This window comes from Protomyctophum bolini, assembly GCF_963924005.1.
Source record: "Protomyctophum bolini genome assembly, chromosome: 2".
In the NCBI taxonomy this organism is placed as follows: domain Eukaryota; kingdom Metazoa; phylum Chordata; class Actinopteri; order Myctophiformes; family Myctophidae; genus Protomyctophum; species Protomyctophum bolini.
The window spans coordinates 20,624,585-20,642,019 of NC_137863.1; the positions used below are offsets into that span (position 1 = coordinate 20,624,585).

At 39.8% G+C, this 17,435-nt stretch overlaps 2 protein-coding genes across 2 annotated transcripts; one reads left to right on the plus strand and one right to left on the minus strand.

The window, feature by feature from the left end:
• Positions 1–1,845: 1,845 nt before the first annotated feature.
• Positions 1,846–9,113, minus strand: rfesd (Rieske (Fe-S) domain containing). The gene is made up of 4 exons (XM_080781137.1): positions 9,039–9,113; positions 4,223–4,397; positions 3,618–3,652; positions 1,846–2,320 (listed from the first exon to the last, which is right to left on the minus strand). The coding sequence occupies exons 2-4, from the start codon at positions 4,374–4,376 to the stop codon at positions 2,024–2,026; spliced, it is 486 nt and encodes a 161-aa protein (XP_080637263.1). The 5' UTR covers positions 4,377–4,397; positions 9,039–9,113; the 3' UTR covers positions 1,846–2,023.
• A 3,267-nt stretch (positions 9,114–12,380) lies between these two features.
• On the plus strand, positions 12,381–16,205 carry nudt2 (nudix (nucleoside diphosphate linked moiety X)-type motif 2). The gene is made up of 3 exons (XM_080781031.1): positions 12,381–12,507; positions 14,603–14,715; positions 15,494–16,205. The coding sequence occupies exons 2-3, from the start codon at positions 14,607–14,609 to the stop codon at positions 15,808–15,810; spliced, it is 426 nt and encodes a 141-aa protein (XP_080637157.1). The 5' UTR covers positions 12,381–12,507; positions 14,603–14,606; the 3' UTR covers positions 15,811–16,205.
• The last annotated feature ends 1,230 nt before the right edge of the window (positions 16,206–17,435 follow it).

A 17,435-nucleotide genomic window follows, 5' to 3' on the forward strand; every position in this document is an offset into this window, starting at 1 on the left:
TGAACAATAAATAACCAATACATACACTATTATAGACCAGATGAGATAAGATAAACCTTCATATTGATCCCTGTGGGTACCTCCAGATGTCAATAATAATAACTAATAAAATTGTATAGGCCTATAGCACTTTTCAAAACCAGGAGTTACAATGTGCTAGACAGCTAGAATTATACTTTGAAGTTAACTGCTGATGTCTATGGTTTACAGTTGATGCTTGGGGGGTTCTTTTAAAAAAAAGGAAAAAAAATATATTTTTTAAATTGGGTCTAACAATTGTTGGGGGCGGGGGGCTTAAAGCTAATGTTCTGTATACTGAAGGTTTTCTTTTTTATGCTACCCATTAAAAAGTTATGACTTGACATTTTGAAAACAACAAGGTATAGCCTACTTTACAGCAGATGGCACTATAGCTAACAATAATGATTGATTAATGACTTGTTCCAGCAACAAAGACTATGACTGACTATTACATTTTGTACCAGCCCTCAGACTGGGTCAGTGGAACCATTCATCATTTAGTCGAGGCATTGACTTTCTGGATATAAGAAGAACAACAAAAAAACAGGCATTAACATTACTGTTAACTCTCCTGCATTTTGCAGTTGGGAGCATGACTCCTGTTCCTCCAAAAGGATTTAACCCTTTTTACGTGGTCAACCCATGTGTCAACGGCCCATATACCCCCCTCACACACCCCACTGATATGCAGCCACAGCCATTAATGTTAATTTGCATAGTTCTGTGGGTTTTAGATATAAAAATCGCCATGGCAGTATTTCATTGTTTTTGTTGGAAGGTGAGAGCTCTCCTCAGTCAGTTAGTCAGTCAGTCAGTCAGTCAGTCTGAAATACGGCCACATCATAGCGTGACATTTAATACAAATGTGACTGACATTAAAAGGCCACCAGTGATGATAATCCATTCCAACACATTACTTTTTTTAATCATTCTATTTATATGTGGTTTAAAATAATAATAAGAAAATGTAAATGCATTAAGAAGATATTTTTAAAAGCAAGTTTAGTAACTCAAGCAACTTTCACTTAGTGGTGGAGTCATATTTGACCAGGAGTATACTTTTCCTCAAGACGTAACATTGTCCACCACTGCCGGCAGTAGTACCAAATACTATCCAAATACTTATTTCAGTGATGATATCTGGCTCACAACATTACATTTCCAACATTTGCATAATCTGCCCATAATGTTTTCTGAGCTTAATGTTTAATAGTTCTATGCAAGACCATGATACACATGCCATCAAGCTGTAAAACAGAATGGAAGGATTAAACGCAAAAAATAATAATCAGAAGATGGAGACCGAGGCCTATATATGCAACACAATACATTGTATGTAGTAGGGGTCCCTGCTTCGTCTCTTCATCACCTTTATCATCAAGGAGTTCTTGGCCTGACAAATGTTGAAGACCCCTAGATTAGAGAGCCCCGTTGCTAATAAATGCCTGACAAATCCCTCTGCAGAGACAACCATTCATCATCATCACCATTCATCCGTAAATGCTTCCATTTTCCACCACTTCTGTCACTATATAGATAACAGAGATACAGTCAGCTTAATTGATAGTTCATCCTACAACAGTCACTCCCAAAGAACAATTGATCTTAAAGTGCCCTTTAATTTGTAAAAATCTTTAATATCATTGTATTGCTTTATAAAACTTTGGACAGTCAGCAACCCCCCCTCATTTCACTAGAAATTTGACTTGTTTATAGCTAATATGTGTATTAATTTTTCCAAAAATAAGACAGACTAAGGAATATTTAAAAATATATCATAAACAAAGACAAAAAGAAAAGAAACAGGGCATAGTTTCAAAACAATGACAGTCAACAAAAGAAAATCTGCTTTATTGGAAAATTCAAATTCTAAGAAAAGGCTAAGACTATGGAACTAAATGTAGTACAGATACTCTGAAACTGTACTTAAGTACAGCACTCAAGTAAATGTATGCAGTCGTTGCTGACCACCACTGGTGTACAACAAAGTATAAACAAGGCCTCAAACAGGCAGGCCGTCTCTTCGTGCTTCGGCATTCTTCATTTCCCTTGCCTCTTTGCCACCCTCTCCCTGGAATGAGTCTGAATCGATACAGATTTTTGACAGTGACAGAGCGACGTAGATGTTCCCCTCGGTCTCTGTGACGGCGTGGGTGCGCTGCTTGATGCCCTTAGAGTACCACCTGGCAACAGGCGGCTGCTCATTAGGCTTGGTGGCCTTGAACACGCCCTCCCCGTCGGCCAGGGCCATCTTGTACTTGTGCCTGGGGCAGATCAGGCATAACTTGCCACCTAATTCCTGTGTGCGTGAATGGGAAGAAAGCAGGTGAATAATAACGTCTTGAGGAAAGGGATTAAATGCACTTGTTGTTCCCAAACACTGGGTCGGCCGGGGACCCATTTGTGGATCGCAGACACGTTTTTATGGGTCCCTTTATTTTACTTATGTATACATTTGCAACATTGTTCATGTATACATTTGCAACATTGTTCATGAATTAAAAGAAAATCATTATTTCAGTAATTTAATGAAGAAATCAAAGTTAATTTATCTTTTGGGTCTTGAGCTAAAACGTTTGGGAACCACTGGATTAAAGGACCATTTCAACTTGTTTTCATATACTGTATTGGTCCACACTAATGCTCATTATAAGATGGCACCATTTCTATCTACTCACTCTGTGTCTCAGCGTGGACATGTAGTGACATCACAGTTTTCTTTTATTTGAATTAATGCAAGAATAATTGCTTTCCATTTCAGTGTCCTGGGATGCAATACTGTACTCAGTACTGTACTCTGATGTCGTTGAAGTAGGGCTCATAAAATGTCCTGACCCTGGCTGAGACCCATCTAAAAGACCACCCCTGGGTCCTGGGACCCAATACATTGAAAACCTATATATTTATGTATTCATCACTGAAATCCCCATCGATGTTGGGCGGATTTCTGAACCGTCCATAGCAGACCAATAATGAAACGCAGAGTGAGTAGGAAAATGTATCTCATAATGAACATTAGTGAGGACCAATATTTGAAGACAAGGTTGAAAATGGGTGAGGTGCCCCTTTAACCCATTTTGGGGCGGGAACCCCTTTTGGTGTTAGCATTATGTTATGCTTTAGCTATTGAAAAATAGCAGATCTACAAGCTCATAGCAGTGGCGCGCTACGAGCTTGTAGGTCTGCTATTTTTGAAAAATCGAAGAACGACTGACATAGAAACATAGGTTCTTCAGAAAACTGTCAGGATGTAGAAGACATTTTTAGAATCAGAGGTCAAAATGGGTTAAGTGTTAACTTGACTTGGCATAGAATGGAATAGACGCCATTCAAATGCCAACGTATTGATTGAAAGCATCCTGCGGTACGCCAAGCGAGCAGCTACAAAGAATTATGAATGTGATTCGGTTTTAGGCATATCAAAGAAATGATTTTTATTTTATTTTCCTGGAATTGCTTTGGCAGCAAAAAAAAGGAACTGGTCTTGGACAGTGTCCCAGGTGCAGTAAGTTAAGAAATAATAAATATTGTGCTTGTTTTCTTAAGGCTCCCATAAAAAACAAGCTCCATCATTTCACATGAAATGTATGGCTCACCTCAATGTCTCCGGTCAGCAGTGGAGCCCCATTATCTGTTGGAAGGTATTGGAGAGTAAAGTATACTGTGGTTCATCATGGCTCTCTGTACTTTGATGGTGTTATGGGGAAATGTTACATAGATAACAAGGTGAATCAATCCTCTGCTAAAAAGAACAACGCTGCTTCATGTGGCATTTTACTTTACAGGCTCTGGCATCGCTTATGGTCCGCCCTAATTGTGTGCGTGTGTGTGTGTGTGTGTGTGTGTGTGTGTGTGTGTGTGTGTGTGTGTGTGTGTGTGTGTGTGTGTGTGTGTGTGTGTGTGTGTGTGTGTGTGTGTGTGTGTGTGTGTGTGTGTGTGTGTGTGTGTGTGTGTGTACTACTACTACATGCACAACACAACAGCTGTTTGTCCTGTACCACAGGAGGAACTGTGGTCAAATGAGATTAGACAGAGACAGAGTCCAGCTCCAACTGTATTTTTTATTACCACCTTTTCGGTGGTGATAAAAATGATCGTTGGAGCTTAATCCAGTGTGTCTTTTCGTCTGCAGCACCTGGCTTTTTTATACACTGTTCACATGAGACGAGCCCATTTAACTAAAAGTGTCCTATATACTCACGATGACAGTAGGCGTCCAACGCATAGAAGACTTCTTGGTTGTAGATGATCAGTATATCTCTCCCTTCTATTGTCCTGCATGAGCGCTGGGCCGCGATCAATTCTTCTTTTGTCCCCACAAACTGAGGCTCTCCTGTGGGCTCCTTCTTATCCATGGACTGCAGCAACACAACACCCTGCAGGAAACAACAACAACGCAGTTAGCAATAATTTGCCTAGTTACTTGTTTTTATAGCCTGAAACAGCCTTGCGCCTCAGTATATTTCAGACTTGGTTTCTGCAGGTCAACCTCCCAAATGCTCCTTGATGTCCCCTCAATGAGCCTAATAACCAAAGGTGACCGGGCCTTTTCAGTTATTGCCCCCAAACTTGCCAAACTCTGAGCTTTCAGCTCAGTCTGAGGACTATTTAAACTTATGGCCTTTATAGTCATTACTTGTATTGGATGGAGCCCGCACACCACGGGTACAAGAAAGACGTTCTTTATTGACAATACTGACAAACTTCCCTAGTCATTGAATGTTTTTAACCTCTGTGTAAATTATATTGTGTTCCCTTTGGTGTTTTTTTTAATGTTCTGTTTATTAATTCTTTGTTTTTTTACAAATATAGAAGTAAATTGAGAAATAAAAACAGAGTGACAAATACAAAAAACTAAAACACAAACTCCAAATCAAGACAACCAAAGAACATTCAAAACAAATAAAACAATATATAAAATATATATATAAAAAATTTAATAAACTCCAATATAGTCAATATACATAGCAGATCATGGTCACAAACATCATCCAGACAAGACAGGTTGGCCAGTCAGGCGACAGTTATTCAGGTTCAATCAGGGGCACAAGTGTAAGGCGGTCAACATGAGATAGAAAAGGCACTCCAATTTAGTCAATATACAAAGCAGATCACGGTCACAAACATCATCCAGACAAGACAGGTTGGCTAGTCAGGCGACAGTTATTCAGGTTCAATCGGGGGCACAAGTGTAAGGCGGTCAACATGAGACAGAAAAGGCTGCCGTGCTTTACTGAATTTGGAGATTGAGCCACGCAATGTATATTTACTTTTTTCCAATTTTAAAAAATACAGTATGTCAGATATCCAACGGGAATGTGAAGGGGGGTATGTTTTTTTCCAATGCATGAGAATAAGACGTCTTGCCAGAAGCGTCACAAAAGCGACATGGTCAGATTGATATTTAGGCAGGGGGATAGTATCAGGAAGGACGCCAAATAGGGAAATAATAGGGGATGGCTCTATATGGGAAACTGTAACACATCTGAAATAGTATCAAATATAGCTGACCAAAAAGACTGTACCCCATGTTTAGCACATATTGATGAAGAATTAACACGACCCATAATGGCCTCCCAGGTTTCATCAGAAATGTCTTCCTCCAGGTCCTGGGCCCAAAGATTCTTATAGGCAGTGGTTGAGGGTAAATTAAGGTCAAATAATGAGGTATAGAGTGACAATATCTTTCCCTTAAGACTAAGAGGAGCTGACGCTATAATTATGTCTATAGGTGAATTAGGTGGAATAGTCGGGAAGCTAGTACATTTTTGGCGAACAAAATCACGGACTTGCAAGTAACAGAAAAAGTGGGTTCTGGGTAGCTTATACTTTTGAACAATCTGGTCAAACGAAACGAACGTGCCGCCATCAAACAAATCTTTGACTGACTTAATGCCATGATCATACCAAATTTGAAATGCCCAATCTTGTAAGGAAGAAGGAAATAATGGGTTCACACACAGAGGGGTTAGTAATGGGAATAGTTGAATATCAAAATGGCGTCTAAACTGAGTCCAGATCTTAAGAGTCGACTTAACTAAAACATTAGAAGAGAATTTAGATATTGGCGCAATTGAGGGAGCACATACTAAGGCAGTCAGAGAAGCCGGGGCACAGGAAGTGGATTCCATGAGACACCATGCAGGGGAATGAGGGGATGGTTGTAGTAGTAATGCAGCCAATACAACTTGAAAATTAGCAGCCCAGTAGTAGAACAAAAGATTAGGTAGTGCCACCAAGTTGTTTTGGTTTCTCTAAGATGGTCTTGCGCAGCCTCGCCATCTTTTTGTTCCAAATAAACCCTGAAATAATAGTATCCAATTTTTTTTAAATGATTTGGTAATAAAGGTTGGTATACATTGAAAGAGATACATGAAGTATTGCTTTTATGTTTCTTTTTACTATGTTGTATTTTATGAGGTCTTTATGATGTCATTTTTAAATGGAAAGCACTTTGGGTCAACTTCTGTTGTTTTTAAATGTGCTATAACAGTTTTGGACATACAGGGGTTCCACCTGACAGCAATGTTCAAAAGGTGAACTGTATCTGTCATCAGACAGACTTATTATTATTATATTATTATTATTATATGAAATATTTGAATGCATGTTTGTTTGATCACCCTCCTCATCATACAAATTAAATACAGAGTGACACCAAGCAGCGTGGAAGAAACTTCGATGCAGCATGCGCACAAGGCATACATGTGTCAGTGGGTAGTCAGTGGTGAACAAGTACTCAACCTCAGTACTTACTAAAGTATATACTCCTGATACTCCAGGTCAAATATTACTCCACTACAAGCGAAAGTTGCTCAGTCAAATTTGTACTTTAAAACCATTGCATTTCTGAATCTAAATTTGATAGTAAAAAAAGAAAAATGATGAAAAAATACATGCTTTTAAAAATAAAGCAAAGGTTTTCCAGAAATGTTTAACAATTATCAATTATAGAGAAAATAGAAAATCTATAAGCTCAACACGTTGTGAACTTGTAAATTAATGTATTATTGAAATAGCGGCTGAAGTGGTTAATTCATAATGTACTTTTTGAGAGCTACTGGAGTGAGAAATTAAAAGTACAGTAGCTGCTCAAGTAAATAATATAGCCTACTTTGTTACGGTCCACGTGACATGTTACGGTATATGTGACAGTGTATACCACTGTATACACATAGTGGGGGAGACTGGACCTCAAATGTAATGCATGTATTCCAGATCAGACTAATGAGCAGCACACAGAGCCCAGCAGTGCTACAGTACAGTATAGTTGAGTAAGCAGCAGCACTAGCAGCAAAGGAGCACATCTCTACTGGCAACCAAGCAGCCCTCTGGCTAAAGCCACTGACCTATGACTAAACCACAGCAACATGCTTCTGGTTCAGTAAGTTCAGAAAGTATTTATCAGACAATTAAAGTTCCCAAACATATTATGTTTGGGAACATAAACATAACATAACAACAAAAAAGTATGTAGGCCTTTAGACTTTAGAACCTTGATCCCAACCTCACTCGCCTCTCTGCAGCTCTCTATGCTGTAGAGAGGGACCGGGGTCCGGGACACCTAGGGGGTCCTCAGAGTTATGAAACTTTTACCTGGAAGAAGAAATCTCTGATGAAACCTGGGAGGCCATTATGGGTCGTGTTCATTCTTCATCAATATGTGCTAAACATGGGGTGTTGCAATGTAAATTTCTCCACCGGGTGTACTGGACCAAGGTTCTGTTAGCCAGGATTTATGATAGTGTCGATCCAACGTGCGATAGATGCCACCAGGCTCCAGCTAATCTTCTTCATATGTTTTGGACCTGTCCAGCCTTACAGTCTTTTTGGTCAGCTATATTTGATACTATTTCAGATGTGTTACAGTTTCCCATAGAGCCATCCCCTATTATTTCCCTATTTGGCGTCCTTCCTGAAACTATCCCCCTGCCTAAATACCAATCTGACCATTGTGACGCTTCTGGCAAGACGTCTTATTCTTATGCATTGGAAAAAAACATACCCCCCTTCACATTCCCGTTGGATATCTGACATACTGTATTTAAAAAAATTGGAAAAAATGAAATATACATTACGTGGCTCAATCTCCAAATTCAGTAAAGCATGGCAGCCTTTTCTGTCTCATGTTAACCACCTTACACTTGTGCCCCCGATTGAACCTGAATAACTGTCACCTGACTGGCCAACCTGTCTTGTCTGGATGATGTTTGTGACCATGATCTGCTTTGTATATTGACTATATTGGAGTTTATTTTATTTTATATATATATATATTTTATATATTGTTTTTATAATTTTGTTGTGTTTTGAATGTTCTTTGGTTGTCTTGATTTGGAGTTTGTGTTTTGTTGTTGTGTGTGTTTTAGTTTTTTGTATTTGTTACTAAAATGAATAAACAGAACATAAAAATAAATAAAAATAGTTATGAAACTTTTGTTTAGCCGGAAGTAGCAGATATACAAGCTTGTGTCGTAGCACAATGCGCCATGAGCTTGTACATCTTGTACTGTAGATAAATATAGCTGATATACCAGCTTGTATTTCGGAGAGGTTTGAAGCGGTTTGTTGTGTAGGAGCAGACTAAGTACAGAGCCAAAGGTCAAGATGGCAAAGTATTGAGGGTTTTAGTGGTTAGATAACCGAAAAATACTGCATGATGTCAGCACATTCATACTGTATATAGAAAAGATAAACGTGTAAAGAAATAAACAAGGTACATTAATTTACAAATCATGGACGATAGTGCTGTCAAACAAGCCTATGAAGCTATCTATGAAATCTCATGAACAAGTTTGATCTGCAACACAATTTTATACAATATGTAGCGGGGGTCCCTGCTTCATCTCTCTCTCTCTCTCTCTCTCTCTCTCTCTCTCTCTCTCTCTCTCTCTCTCTCTCTCTCTCTCTCTCTCTCTCTCTCAGTTAAGTGGTCCTCGTTGGCCTGAAAACGGTTGAATAGATAGGCTAGAAAATAAATGAAAACCTACAGTATTCTCATGTATCTCTTGCTTTACCTTGGTATTCAGCAACAGTGTGTCTTCCCTCCAGCTGAACAGCTACACGTGTGGCAGTGCAGGAGAGCTGCTAGGAGGCTCAGCGTCATTATCTGAACCCTCAGGACCCCTCAGCACCTCTTCAGTTAGCCGTATCTATGGTGACATTTCTTATCACTGGGTCCGGGTGTCCCAGAGTAGCCCCAGGGTCATCTGCCAGCTGTGTGGCAGTGTGAGCAATTGGAAACTGCTAGATCAACCTAGAATGGTCGACAGTACTGTACGTGCTTTATTGTGTTTTATTTTATTTTATTAGAAACATTTCATGAGAAAAATAAAGTATTTTGTACAGTTTTTCAGCTCTGTCAAAGCCATCTATACAGTAGATTCATGTAATTCAGTGGGTAAATGGAAACTATAAGATCAACGTACAATTATTCTGCCATTGTTTATTCATTATGCTTTTGGAAGCATTGGAAATGTATTTTATCTTAGTATTTTCAGTTTTCAGCTAGGGTTCTCAACCCCCCAAAATAAGTATACGAACTGCAGGACCCTCCACCTCCACCCTGACCTCCACCCTGACAAGCACTTGGATTGTAAGGCATTAATTAGTTTAACTCGGTTACACGGATAAATGTTGTGAAAATACTCAAATAGCCTACAAGCTCACAACGCAGCCTCACAACCTTTTACAGTCTATGCTCGCAACACAACCAGGCGTTGTGAGCTTGTGGATGTTTTTAATAGTATAGTTTGTTGGTTACTTTTAGCCTTGGTACCCGGGCTTTTTTTTTATCGTTCGCATTCGGCTCAAGGTTACTTTTGATGCAGTCTTTTTTCATTTAATTGTTTTTATTTTTTATACATCTCTTAAATTGGCAACTGTCATCTGGGGCTCAACACAGACCCCACTCACAGGTTGAGCACCACTGACTGATATAAATTGTGTCATAGCTTAATTTGCGACCCATGTAGGCTTAGTGTTCTGTGCCAGGGAGACCCATACAAGGTTTGTGTTAAAAATAGCTGATCTTTGCTCTATAAGCTCACAACTAACAACGCCTTGAAACGAAGCTATTGGCAATTTGGCCAATGTTTGACCAGTTTTTATAGTAGGCCTATTGTTTGTTGATTATATTTGGTATTTTTTTAAGGTAGTTTTAAGTATTCAAATTAAAAGTCCTTAAATTGTCAATACACTGTCATCTGGGGACAACGTGATAGCACATCAGTGAGCTGGATGCAATCCTACCTGGAGGGGAGAGAACAGATGGTGGAGGTGAACGGAACAGTGACCCGTACCACCCGTCCCGTCTCAGTGAGCTGTGGCGTTCCACAAGAATCAGAATCAATCTTTATTGTCACATCACAAGTAAGGTGGGTGAAAAACTCATTGCAGTTAAAGGATAGAGAAAAGAGAGGAGCATAAAGTGCATAATAAATAAAAGGTCATACAATGTATGTACGAATGTTGTCGTTTTTGATGAGGCCCATCACTGTAGTATCATCTGCATGCTTAATGATGACGTTAGAGCTGTGTGTGGCCATACAGTCATGTGTGTACAGGAAATAGAGGAGAGGGCTCAGCACACAGCCCTGGGGTGCTCCCGTGTTGAGGGTCAGGGGGTCCGATGTGATGTTTCCCATTCTCACCACCTTACGGCGATCTGATAGAAAGTTCAGTATCCAGCTGCACATGGCCAGGTGCAGTGCTAGATCCCTGAGCTTTGTGTCTATAGCCTGGTGGGAATGACAGCAGAGCTATAATCCACAAAAAGCATCCAGACCCATCTGTTCTTCCCCCCTTGTCCAGATGGGTGAGAGCAGAGTGTAGAGCCAGGGCAACTGCATCATCGGTGGGTCGGTTCTGACGATATGCAAATTGCCATGGGTCCAGTGTGGCCGGCAGCACAGAGCAGATATAATCTCTCAGCAGTCTTTCAAAACATTTGCTCACAATCGGAGTAAGGGCCACCAGTCTCCAGTCGTTCAGACACGCCACCTTAGAGTGTTTGTGGACCGGTACCACAATGGATGACTTGAAAGAAACCAGACAGGACCACAGCTTGGGAGAGGGAGAAGATGTTTGTAAACACTCCTGCTAGTTGGGCTGCAGTTGCACATACCTTCAGCACCCGGCCTGGGATGCCGTCGGCCCAACGGCCTTGCAGGTATTCACCCGCTGGAAGGCCCTGCGTACGTCAGCCTCCAAGATGCATGGTTAGAGGACTGGCCTCCGCAGGTACTGCAGGCAGTGGGAGGTTCCAGGCTCCAGACTTCCCAAAACAAACTGGTCTGGCCACTACTTGGCCTCACTCCCCGAACCTACCCCTGCCCTGCCCATTTTGACAGGCTGGAATGGCTTAACGGTGACAACATCTTGCAATAGGTCTGGTCCAAAGGATTTGCTATACACCACCAAGATACCCATGTGCCTGTCTAAATACTTCCTTAATGTCAACGAAGTCCACACTCACAACACCAGATCAATCAGTTCAACAAACCATGTGCAACCCAGATTCAGCACAAACAAGAATGGACTATAAATTAATTTCGCTCCTATCCCCCAAAAATCCCTTGACTCCTTCAAAACCGCTCTCAAAGGGTGCTATTCGAAAATGACCCCCATAAAAAGGCTGAAACCCCCCCCCCCTTTCCCCCTCACTGTATATTTTTATTTTCCCTTTTTACCTCCTCAGAATCACAGTAGGCCTACATTTCAAGCACAAACTCTGTACGTCTCTAAATGTTCTGATGAATTGAAAAGGGTGGACCCTATTGTAAACAAGTGTAATGCTTTATGTTGTTGTCCACAGTTAACAGTTTTTTTGTATAATTGAGTTGTGCTGCTTGAAATGTACGTATTCTGCATACTGTTAATAAATACTTCAAATAGTACAATCAATCAATCAATCAATCAATCAATCAACTCCAAAATCATGTGTGGAACCGAATCACAGGTTGAGAAGGTTCCCCTCACTGTATATGTATCCTTTCCCGGGTTTCCCCTTTTGCTTCCTACATGATGAATTCCTGTTCTGTTCTTTAACTACATAGAAGTGTCTATTTGTATGTCTCTAAATGTTTTGATGAATTGAACAATGTGGACCCTGTTGTAAACAAGTGTAATGCTTAATTGGGTCGTCCACTCACAGTTAACAGTCTCTGTATTGAGTTTGTGCTTAAAATGTACTGTAATTCTACAAACTGTTAATAAATATTTCAATCAATCAATCAATCAATCAATCAATCAATCAAAGAACCACTGCTCTAGAACCAGTCTGTGCTACTCCGTTTCAGCATGCGGAACCAAAGTTGTTCGTGACGTGTGCGGAACTACAATTAATGTCCGCGAGGGACGTCGGACTCATTTCACGCTGGGATTTCCCTGATTCAATCATTTCACAACAAGAACCCGAAGAACCTGGCAGACTGTGGCAGTTGGAGAATGTGATATTCTTTTATCAAAAGGAGTAAATCATATTTAGTAAGTCTTGTTGCAGTTTTTCGCTGAATGGGCTTGCATTCACTTTAGAATTCGAGATGAGATACAAAACGAGCCACGGTGCCGCTACAATTAGTTCAGTTCAGTTGTCACTAGTACTAGTTCTGATCCATAGCCCTAATGCTTGGTTCTGGGCTATGGAGTATAATGGACCAGAGCTACACTATTACCTGCACTGAGTTGACTTGAGCAAAAATAACGTTTAGCTGACATTTGATCTGTAACTAATGAATTATGTGCGAATCACTTTGAGACCATAACATGTCATGACTATAACATTTAGAAAATGACTGAATGTGATCATACACAGGTTATTTAGTTCTACAGGAAGAGTGTGAAACTAAATTGTGTGAGCTACTTTCTCTAAAATGTAAATAAATAAAGTTTAGGATGCTTTGGAAATGTTACAGAAATAATGTAAAATATACTTAATATCCATGTAGTTGTAGCCAATACATTTGAAGCAATATAATATAGCAATATTTGTCCTTTAATTTAAATATGGCACCCTATATATGTATATGTATATGTAAAAGAAGAAGAAATGGTGCAGTGTTCTCAGGTGCCCATTTCCGGTTACAATTTGATTAGGCTATTTATGTCTCGATTAATTGAATACACAGGACCACACTGAGAAAAAGAAATTGTCATCATTTAGCATTATTGTAAAACTGTACTATTTTACGAACTGTTGATACATTATTCAATATATAGTTATTTGAAAAAGGTAATGCCTATCATTCAGGCATTGACACTAAAGGTTGCCCACCTGCCCCTGGCTGGTAAAAAGTTTGCTTTCAGGTTGCCCGCCCGGGCATTGCGGGCAAGTGCTTGTTTGAAAGTCGACGCAACCGAACCTTCTATAAACACAACACAAGTTATCTGTCTAAATACCTGAATGTGGCCAGAATAAGACTAAGAGCACTGTTAACCTATAATGTGCTATTTTCACTTTTTTTATAATAATAATTTAATGATTTACTTTTTGGGCAAGTGGGAATGACCTTTTGGGCAAGTAAAATATGCCCATATTCTCTGAGACCTCAGTGTCAACCCCTGTTTGACATCAACATTTTCATTATAGTGTTACAGTATTATTATTAGTATTAAAGGAGAATTCCATACTAGAAGGATTTCTTACCTTTTATTTGCAGTTGTTATGTCCCCACCAAAGAGGTCCAGGTGTTATTTTGTGCAATTTCCCCTACCATAAGCCCTCAATGGGAGTTGGGTTTTTGTGCTAATTCGCTTATTTCCATCGAAATAAGTAGTAAAGTGTGCCGCTTGGGATACTATTTATATTATGAAGAGAGGATATATACTTTTTTTTTGTTGAGCGATGGAAATAAGCAAATTAGCACAACACCCCATAGCCCCATTCAATTCAATGCAATTCATTGAGGGCTTATGGTAGGGGAAATAGCCAATAATGCGCTTTTGCACAAAATAACACCTGGACCTCTTTGGTGGGGACGTACAACTACAAATAAAGGTAAGAAAGCCTTCTAGTATGGAATTCTCCTTTGCGACCCCACTGTTCAGGGGGTACTGCATACCTTACAGTCAAGGTCAAGGTTCAACTTCATTGCCAGCAATACCAATTACAAGTGGTATTGAAACAAGGGCTGTGAAATTCATTGTACGTTAAAAGCCCACGCAACAGCTACAGACTAGTGTCAAGTAATCTACAGTATGTTAAAAAAAACTACAGTATGCTTAAAAACTATAATCTCTAAAACTACCGAAGGTGCAAAATGTGCAGGATGCCATTCTATTAGCCATAGACATATGGCCTTATAATCCAGGCCATTCAATGTCTATTCACCTGTGACCTTACTTGTTTGAAACTTTAAAAAGAAAGTATAAAATATAGGCTATGGTTTGTTTTGGCCATAGTACCTTATTTAGCTTGATTATTATTGGTATCAGTCATTGTCAATAATTTCTTTGTATATTTCAGTTATTTGTTATGTTACAAATACAAAGCCTAAAAGGCAAACAGAAATGTTCAATGTAAAGAGAAAGAAAAGACAATTAAATCACAATTATTTCAATGAGTGTTATTTTGTCTTTTCAGGGAGATGGCCGTCCGCGCGTGTGGCTTCATTGTGTTCCGTCGTCTGTCCAACAACATTGAGTACCTGCTCTTACAAACATCGTATGGAGAGAACCACTGGACACCGCCCAAGGGTAGCTGTGGTTGACACATTTACAATAATGAACTGTACAAATACATCATAATGAATGATATTATCATGATTCATGACGCATTTATACAGGTAATGGAAATAAATGAGGTCTGTACATCATACTCGCGTTTGCACAATTTATTCTTCAGACCTGGGGGGGGTTTGGTTGAGTAAGAGCCTGGTGTCCTGAAGCGCTACCGACAATAAATTCTGCAAACAGGAGTTGCTGTTGGGTGGAAACCTTGTATGTCCAAAACAGTTCCCTTATTTGTATTATTTAAAAAGGTGAAGTGAAGTAGTAGATCATTCATTAATTTAAAAAACAAACAAACAAAGTGTGAGACACAGAGATACGTAGGTTTTTCCCTGACAGCAACTGTGCATTAGATGTTGAACTTTTGATCCAGAATGCTGCACCCAGCATAGTAGGTCTGGGTTTTGCGTGTCTTCTTCCTTTTTCGCAAATTTATACCAGTACACAGTCAAATGTTTCAGCTGGTTTTGATACATACAAAAACACCCAAAAATGTTTACAATGTGTCAAATGCTCAAATTAGGGATAAATCGGCACACATCGGTTGCATAATTGGAGATAACAAGGTCATTAAAACATTCAATTAATGTCCGATATATCAGTCTAGCTCTATTTATCCATTTGTAACTCAAGAGTGTACACATGTAACCAAATGGACCCTTGTTTTTACACTCTCAGAGTTAAATATATCCACTCATGGATTATTATCAACCTATGTCTGCGTGACCTCCTGTCCCCCTTGCAGGCCACGTGGACCCGGGGGAGGACGACCTCGCCACCGCCCTGAGGGAGACCAAGGAGGAGGCGGGCCTGGGCCAGGAGGACCTGCGCGTGATCGAGGAGTTCCAACAGGAGCTGCACTACGAGGTCCGAGGGAAGCCCAAGGACGTCCTGTACTGGCTGGCGGAGCTGAGAGACCCCGGCGCCGCGGTGACACTGTCCGAGGAGCACCAGGACTTTCGCTGGGCCCCGCTGGAAGAGGCCTGCACTCTGGCCCAATACAAGGACCTGCAGGACACGCTAAAGGCCGCGCACACACACCTCGTAGCGGCACGACGATAGTAGCGTCGCCGGCTGTCAGAAACCTTGTACGAAACGGTTACTCTTCATGGAAAACGGAACCCATCCCAGGCAAGCACGGTCAGGACCTGGACGAATTTGTGACGTCTCTATTGGGGCCAGATCAAGTCAAACCAAGACTAGTCAGATCTGGCCTAGAATATCACCTGATTTCAAACAACATAAATTCTGCCCAAAAGACAGACAGACGTCCCTGCATGAATCAGAGAGATTATATTATATATTATATTATTTCAACTGGTGAAGACGTCCTAGAAATGACATAAAGATCATCCCCATATGGGCTGTGATCTGGCCTAGACCTGAACGTCACCGGAGGACCTCATCATAACGTCATCATGGCGTCATTTGGCTTGCTGGAATCTGTGATACGATGAGTAAATGTAGTTATTCTATAGTCACAAGCTGTGTGTGTGTGTGTGTGTGTGTGTGTGTGTACTAGTATAACGATGTAGGGCGTTATTTACGAAAAACTAAAGTTGGAATATGGAGATACAAGGTTTCTGCCAGACAGCGACGATAGCAGAAACTAGGGCTGGGCAATTAATCGAAACAAAAACTCTAAAAAACGTTGCCAAGTTCAGATCCATTGCTCAACTCATTGAGGGAGAAAAATGAGGATTAGAGACACAGTTACCATGACTGACATCCACAAATCAACCTGAAGGAAATAATATAGATATATATATTTTTATATAAAGTCTATTAATGAATCAAATACCACTGTAATATACTTTGTTGTACAACAGTGGCATACAAAAATAATAAAGAATTCCTGATCTCCCTCTTTAGAATGATTCATTAATCACAATCTAGGCAAAAGTTTGAAATAATTGTGATAATGATTTGAAGCCATCACCCCACCCTTAGAAACTTTTTTTGTTTTCCGTTGTACTGGAATCCGTAGCCAACTGTAATCAACCTTTTGAAAATGTGTTTTATGTGTGATGTGTTTCATAAATTTTCAGTTTAATGGGTCAAAATAAATGGTTGGAACAGTAATTTTCTTTCTTTCTTTCTTCCTATTTCTTCACATCACAAGTTACAACAGTTGAAGAATGTGATACATTATTGGTGAGAAATAATAATACATTTTATTTACATATTGCACTTTTCATTCACAGGGAATCTCAGTGTGCTACATAGTTAAAACATAACAATATAGGCTAGCCTGGCTAGGAATAGAAATTACAGTACATACATACTGTACAGTCAAAGATCAACATTTTGGTCTTTTTTAGTGAGTTTTTTGTAGATTTAGTCGTTTTTTGTTTTGCCACAAGGTGGAGACAAAGACATTGTTTTCCCACAGGACGACATGTAATATTATTGTCCCTGTTTTAATAGCATGCACTTGTGGAATAATTCCTTGAAATGTATCATACTTGACTGTCAGATAGATAGATGACCGTCTTGTGAACCATGGCATGGCAAGTTAGCTGCGTCAGATATGACAGATATGAGTATGAGGGGAGCTGAGAACAGAATTGCTGATGTTCAGTTTTTAATGTTTTATAGGTCATTATTTTGTCTCCAGAAACTCATATCTTAAAAACTACAGAACTGACGTGACCAAGAGGAAAAATATAATAATAAAAAAGGCTATT

Coding starts and splice junctions, on each gene's coding strand:
- rfesd (XM_080781137.1), bottom strand. CDS start 4,376: ATGGATAAGAAGGAGCCCACAGGAGAGCCTCAGTTTGTGGGGACAAAA. Junction 3,653..4,222: donor GTTGGACGCCTACTGTCATC/GTGAGTATATAG, acceptor ACCTTCCAACAG/ATAATGGGGCTCCACTGCTG. Junction 2,321..3,617: donor TGCTGACCGGAGACATTGAG/GTGAGCCATACA, acceptor TCACGCACACAG/GAATTAGGTGGCAAGTTATG.
- nudt2 (XM_080781031.1), top strand. CDS start 14,607: ATGGCCGTCCGCGCGTGTGGCTTCATTGTGTTCCGTCGTCTGTCCAAC. Junction 14,716..15,493: donor CCACTGGACACCGCCCAAGG/GTAGCTGTGGTT, acceptor TCCCCCTTGCAG/GCCACGTGGACCCGGGGGAG.